Source organism: Amblyomma maculatum, chromosome 7 (assembly GCF_055883805.1).
Source record: "Amblyomma maculatum isolate TAMU_Amacu chromosome 7, ASM5588380v1, whole genome shotgun sequence".
Taxonomy (NCBI): domain Eukaryota; kingdom Metazoa; phylum Arthropoda; class Arachnida; order Ixodida; family Ixodidae; genus Amblyomma; species Amblyomma maculatum.
The window spans coordinates 8,943,100-8,950,179 of record NC_139350.1 but is presented as its reverse complement, the minus strand read 5'-3'; the positions used below and the strand labels follow the sequence as shown (position 1 = coordinate 8,950,179).

At 47.5% G+C, this 7,080-nt stretch overlaps 1 protein-coding gene across 1 annotated transcript; it reads right to left on the bottom strand.

Moving 5' to 3' along the window:
* Positions 1-3,400: 3,400 nt before the first annotated feature.
* On the bottom strand, positions 3,401-6,028 carry LOC146182686 (uncharacterized). The gene has a single exon (XM_084608899.1). It carries the CDS (start codon positions 5,555-5,557, stop codon positions 4,157-4,159), a length of 1,401 nt encoding a protein of 466 aa, XP_084465025.1. The 5' UTR covers positions 5,558-6,028; the 3' UTR covers positions 3,401-4,156.
* Between the last annotated feature and the right edge of the window lie 1,052 nt (positions 6,029-7,080).

Below are 7,080 nucleotides of genomic sequence, written 5' to 3'. Positions count from 1 at the left end.
TCTGACGTAGTGATAACGCTGAGGACTTTTCATGCACGTAATCAATCATTTCTGATTTCATTCGCATATGTACTTTATTTCATGTGTGCTCTTATGTGTTTAAGCAGCGAAATATACTCTCACTTGCTGTTGCTGATTCACCGGTAGGACCTTGATTACACTTTCATGCACTGACACTTTAATTTTAGAATTTTTTTTTCTCCAAACTTTAAAACAGACTTCGCCTGAAGCATGACCAGCCTGCTTCGCTTCAGTTGTTCTGTCCGGTGCTTGAGCTTGAATGAAAGTGACCAAGGCCGGGTGTTTGCTGCCCTTCTTTTGTATGATGCCTGATTGATTAGAAGTTTCCTTAGATACATACACTGATGGCACGCTGTTCCAGGCGCCTGAGCTCTTCAGGGACAGGACGCACTGAAACTTTTCATGCCCCAGGTCGTCTCTCAGCGTTTAAATTTGGCTGCGAACTTTCCCTTTTTATCAAAGCCTTTGCATCGAATAAGAGAGACTGCCTCTAGAAGAAGACCTTCAATCATTCTACCTTCGGTAACCTCGACGCTTCCAACTTGGATTGCTTGCACAAACCGCATCGCTAGAATTGCGCTGCTCCTCGACATCACGAGGACTACCTTTTTAGAGATTCTGGTCTTCTAACGCACAAACAGTGATAGCTGTGACAATTTGAGAGCTCTTTTCAATTGGCTGCGCACATGCATTGTGTTGTGAATTAGTACCACAGCTTTCCCCATTCAGTTAGGGCCATCTCCTGATTGCTGCAACAGTGAGCGTTGCTTGTGCAGCTGTGTACGCCATGCCTTCTATGTGACACTCGGCCCACCGCTTCTTCTCTGCAGTTCTTCGGGGTGCTTCAGACTCAGCTGGTTGACAATAAACTTCAATGCTTCATCACTGATAGAACCTGGCTGGTGCGTCAGGCAGGTGGTGTATATAAGCAACCGTCCAAAAGGCTCTTTTGAGTGCTCCTCCATGACATGCACATGAAAAGCCAGTAATCACAATTTCGAAAGTGGCAATGAAAACACTGTAAAGTGTGTATTCTGTGGCTTAATCGATAGTGGTGAAGCAGCAGAATAAAGAGCCTGTGGACGCAAAACAGACACCTATAGGCACTGCCATCCTAATGAATCAACAAGTGCCTACGAACAATGTCATGATCCAGACAGCTGTACTATGGTGGTTTGAGGAGGTTAGGTGACGCGACAGGGAGGCGAGAGCCACGCCTACATTTCGTGCCTTGCGTATGTGGCGCTGCGCTCCGTAGTGGGATGCGTCGAGCGCGCTGGGAAGGCTGGCTGCGCCGGCGCCGCCTATCTTGCATAAAGCTGGATTTTTGCATTCACGCTTGGTGCATCTCCACAGGTTAGTTTGAAACCGACGTGATGACATGTGTGCCTACATTGACTATCAGTCTGCGTGTGCTTTTAGCTCGCGAAAGCGCTCGCTAGAGGGTAATCTTACGAGTTTCACACAACTTCGCGACGCTCAACACAACAGAAGGAGCGCCACAGAAATAAGCAGTCATGAACCTCAGCAAGCAAACCAGCATGTGAATATGACCTTTATTGAACACTACGTTCAGGAACTGAATATGACCTTTACTGAACACTACGTTCAGGGACTTTATACTGCACATAAATGAATCTATAAAAATGACATTGAAAAATGGAAATCTTGGAGAATGGTCAAGAATATCATATATCACCGAGATATACTGCACATAACTAAACATATTACAGTGACTCATTGCAAAATGGAAAGCTTAGACCATGTTCAGGAACGTCATGTATCCCAGATACATACTGCTCATAAGTAGATATATAAAAGTGACTCTGGGAAAATGGAAAGCTCAGACTGTGGAGAGGAACATCACGTACAACAGAAACATACGTACATAAATAAATATATAGAAGTGACTCATTGAATAATGGAAAGCTTAAACCATGGTCAGACTCATGATGTATCATAGTATCATACTACACATAAATATAATAACTGAAAGTATAAAAGTTGCTCATTCAAAACTGGAAAGTCTGGAAGGCATATTTCAGAGCATCATTCGCTCCTACGTTTCGTCCCGTTTTGCGTTCTGAGATTTCACGTTGAAATGAAACTTTGTGAGCGCTCAAAAATTTATGATTCTGTTTTTGAGTGCTATTGTGTGTTCTGGGCAGCCTACAAATTTCAACTTTGGTATCGTTTCCCCAGCTTACAAATCCATAAGGCTGTCGCTTCTTACTTGCTTCACACTGAAGCAGTGGGTGAATGTATTTTCTAGTGACATCACTAGTGCATTCAGCTGCTCAGATGGATATAAAAGTTCTCATCTGTAAACAGCTGCGGTCAGGGGTGCCCCAGCTGGGGGACTACGATGCTTGTTTTCGACAAGCTCCTGGCAGCACTCAGCTCACTTTGCGGTCGCAATGCTTTTCCGCGCGACATAACCGGCCACGTAAAAAACAGCCTGCAATCACCTGCTTGAACACATATCGCAGGATGATCAAGGTCACAAACACAGAGGACTTCATATTCTTCTGTAAAGTTCCCAACATCCAAAAACTCATCAATTCTCATCTGAGAACTCGTTTCGTTCACACTAGAATCATCAGGATGGCTCCTTCTAAGTCCCGAAGAGACATTGAATTTTGTTGATGATCTTGCCATGTTTTGAAAGCTTAGCGTGCTCACAGATATCAAATATTGGCTGGCAGTGGGGTCATCGTTGCAACCAGACATTTTTTGAACGATGCCAAAATGTTTTTCGATGGGTCGTGGTAAGCCAAAATGTCTTTCGATGGGTCGTGGTAAGAATGTCTTGTCGTGAGAGAACGGAACCCCACCACGGCTGCCAAGTACTTGAGAAGACGTAGTGTGCTTGTAAGAGTCACGCGTCACGCGAAGAGCTTCAGCTGTGCCATTGCTGAGGAAGCCTTTCGATCCAGCAGTATCTTCCCAGGATTTCATATAGTACAAGAAACTTTGAATGACTTCTTCCTGGTGCCGTCAAGGTCTCAGGGCACCTGAGATGCACCACGGTGTCATTGCTTTAATCAAACATCTCATCGTTTCTACAAATCTAACTGTCGCCGCGGCACACCCCAGCTGTGTCTCGATTTGACTTGGTAGGGGAAAAGACCTCTAAACATCTCGTCACTAAGACGCCAAAATGCATAGTTCACTCTTCCTTTTCCAAAGCCAGATGGACAAACAACTGACATGCTTATGTGGCGCGTTGCCTTTAGAGTGGCATCAGGCATTTCATCACACGTTCAAGCAATATTGATGTGATCGACAGTACCATGTCCTTTTGAGACTTTCATTCCTGTCTGAACAAACGTGTTCCTCACATATTTATCAAATGGGGATAATCTGATATATAGTTTGCCATGAACACTCTCAGCAAGAATTCTGCGATAAGGACCTGGTGGATGAAGTCACCGTCGACTTTTTTCCGCCAACCAAACTCTTCCAGGAAAAGTTTCAGGATGAGGTCCACCTGGCTATCGGAAAACCGGTGTATGTGCACCTTGTGGGTCAACGCCCTTTTTGCTGGTCCGCCTCTGTAGAAATCTTCATACCTCTTGCAATCCACCTCATTTTTGGTGATCTTATCTAAGAGGGGCAAGTTCTTTTCAAACAAGTAACGGATGTGCTTTGCCTCCAGGTCTTTCACAGACCTGGCATTCCGAATCTCCTGCTCCATAGCGGCCGAAGTGGTGCCAGAAAAAGAGCCTTCAGCACTGCTATCGTCCGGCTGCTGTGTGGAGTATGTCGTCGTGGACACGTCCGCGTTAATTTCCTTCTTTGGCGTCGGGATGTACGTTGGGACGTAGTCCAGAGTTGACTGCTGATGCCGTGCCGTCCGGCTGACAGCCTCGGGGACGTACTCCTCGTAGCGACCGCGTGAAGGCCGCGCCGCACTTGATGGCCCGATGCTCGACGGAACGTAGATGTGGCCTCCGTCCCTTTTCTTGCGCTTGTCCTCCTGCCTCTTTGGAGATGCTGGGTTGTACGAGAACGCTTCGGGCCTCGTAGGCGTTTGCCGGCTGGAAGGAACATATGAATCTCTATGTGCTGGCATGCTCATGAACTTGGAAACTTCTTCGTCCAAACCAGCACTCAATGCTGCTGGCTTTGAAGACTAGTCTTCTTCAGCATCATCTTCCGAAACCAGTTTCGCCACTGGGGTCGGCTCGTACACGTCAGTGTCGGGTAACCTTGGAGGTGCTTTTTTCAACGCACTGGCAGCTGGCATGTCTTCTTCGGTTGTAGGCGACTTTGAGCCTTCTTTCCTGCCTCCGCCATCACCCCCATCACTCTCCTCGTCATCAAGAAACAAGCTCTTGCACAACACATTGTCAGTCTCTTTTTGGCGTTTTGGGGCCATCGATGAGGCTCTTGGCATCTCCTTCTTGCTCTGAAAATCATCCAAGCTTTCCCTCTTTGCAGCTCCATCACTCTTCGAAGTGTGCGGCATGGGCCTAACGTCTACCAACTGTGTGGAGTCTGGAGACCGCCGGGAAGTTTCGTCTCGCTGATTCTTTTCCAAAGTGCCGTTGTCAGAGTCGTCCGAGTCGCTGATTCCACAGTTTTTCAATAGCTTCTTTATATTTGCCGTTTTCGGCTTGCCAGCTTTTGGCTTCTCCTCTCTGTCCCTGCTGTCATGAGTCCTCTTCGACGAGGACGACTTTTCTTCCTTGTGCAACTTCTTAGGGGGAGAGTGCCGCTTGTCCCGGTGCCTGCTTTTCTCTTGTGTGGATTCCTTTTCCTTCCCACTGCTACGGCTGGACTTTGACGATGACTCCTTGTCCGTCTCCGCCTTGTGACTGTGAGATGTTGCGTCCCGCTCACGTGACTCTTTGTGCTCTGAGCGGTTTTTATGTTCTTTGTGACGGGATGAGCTGCTACTGCTACCGCGAGATGAAGACCCTACGTCATGGCTCTTTGCTTTCTCTTTGTCTCGATGTGACGACGTTTTGGACTTGCTGTTCTCCTTCAGCAGATCAGGCCTGTCTTGGCGACTCCAACCAGACTGAAGTGACGGACTGCTTCCCCGAGAAGACCCCGCAGCTTTGCAAGCCTGAGTGGCCGAGATTCTGGCTTCCTGGTGAGCTGCGGCTTGTGAACTGTGCTTCTCTAGTATGGGCTGAGAAAGCGAAGCAAATTTTTTCATGTTTTCTTCTGCTTTGGAGTCTTTCGCCTTCTCGCCGCCATGGGCAGCTGCCACAATTCTTCTGTCGTGCTTCGGAGGCTTGTAAGCTTCACTAAGATTTTCACTTGCACTGTTACTTTCCGAGTCAGAGCTGCTCAAATGTCGTTTTTTCGTCTCCCTGCGATCCAACAGTCGCTTCAGCGCAGCCTTTTCTTTGGGCGTCTTCGGCCTTGGCACAACTGGCCTGAAGTAACCGCTGATTCCTCGCTGGCTGTTGCTTTCAGATGTCTGGGTGTTCTGAACCTTTCTCTGCTGAGCCAGTTCGCTCGCTGTCAGACGCCGCATGCTTACAGTGAGCTCTGACTTAAGCACAGTTTTCCTCTGGAACATCCCACCGTAGTCCCTAAACTTGCTGGTTGACTCCTCATGTTTTGACCTCTTGGCATCCCACTTGTGGTTGTCTGCACGTGGCCGCAACACGAACGAGCAAATGTTGGGTCACACGAACGAGCAAATGTTGGGTCACTTCTTCATGTTGTACGTGACCTTGACGTCACCACATGTGAGGTCACCATTTACGCTTTCCAGACTTCCGGGCTTCAGTGACAGAATGTCCAGCAGCCGCTTTTCAATCACGCTCGACAACTCTGCTTCCACAGCCTTGAAGCGTTCTGCTGACATCCAATCTGCATTTGGCTGTATAAAACGAATCTGCGTGAACACGGCGTTTGATGGTCCCACCTGCATGAATTTTGATAAATGCTCCATGGTGGTGAGAACCACAACAGACGGTCGTAGGGCTCGTTACTTCGATCAAATTATCGCCAAGGGACACACCATACTGCCACAAGTTGCTACGGGCGCCGACCGGGTTCAGCAAGGAGCTGTGTCCTGCAAGCAACCGTTTCTAATCTTCCATTAATGCTAAATAAGCCCCACATGCTCCTATTCTATGTAGCTCCTTCGCGCGTTAAGAAGTCAGCATGCAGACCGGCATTCTCAAACATTATCATGGCTTGAGCGACTATTTTGGCTAGGATATTCAGCTTTACATTGCTGTGGGAGGCAAATAAACCAATGATCTGCTGCCACTTCCTTTTGAATGATCGGAACAAGAGAATGAGGCCATGATCACCGGTTAGGCGCTGACCATTCTGGAGTGAATTTTCTCACATCAACAAACGCTTCAATTTTTCCGCTCGACGAAAAGTGAAGGTTCTCGGCATGTTTCATCTCATCAATGAGGAGTCCTCCATGGCACTGGAAGTGATCCAAATACTTAGAATTCCGAGCCACAGCAGCAACACTTTTCACTCAGGCAGAACCCACTCTTTTAGTTCTGCTTGATTAGAAGTTTCCTTAGATACATACACTGATGGCACACTGTACCGGGTGCCTGAGCTCTTCAGGGACAGGACGCACTGAAACTTTTCATGCCCCAGGTCGTTTCTCGGCGTTTAAATTTGGCTGTGAACTTTCCCTATTTTTCAGAAGCCTTTGCATAGAATCAGAGAGACTACCTCTAGAAGAAGACCTTCAATCATTCTACCATCGGTAACCTCGACGCTTCCAACTTAGGTTGCTTGCACAAACAGCGTCGCTAGAATTGCGCTGCTCCTCGACATCACGAGGACTACCTTTTAAAGTAGAGATTCTAGTCTTCTAACGCCCAAACAGTGATAGCTGTCACAATTTGAGAGCTCTTTTCAATTGGTTGCGCACTTGCATTGTGTTGCGAATTAGTACCACAGCTTTCCCCATTAACTTAGGGCCATCTCCTGATGGCTGCAACAGTGAGCTTTGCTTGTGCAGCTGTGTACGCCATGCCTTGTATGTGACACTCAGCCTACCGCTTCTTTTCTGCAGTTCATCGGGGTGATTCAGACTCAGCTGGTTGACAATAAACTTCAATG

What these genes read in the sequence shown, in the direction of transcription:
- LOC146182686 (XM_084608899.1), bottom strand. Translation starts at nt 5,557, where the DNA reads ATGTTCCAGAGGAAAACTGTGCTTAAGTCAGAGCTCACTGTAAGCATG.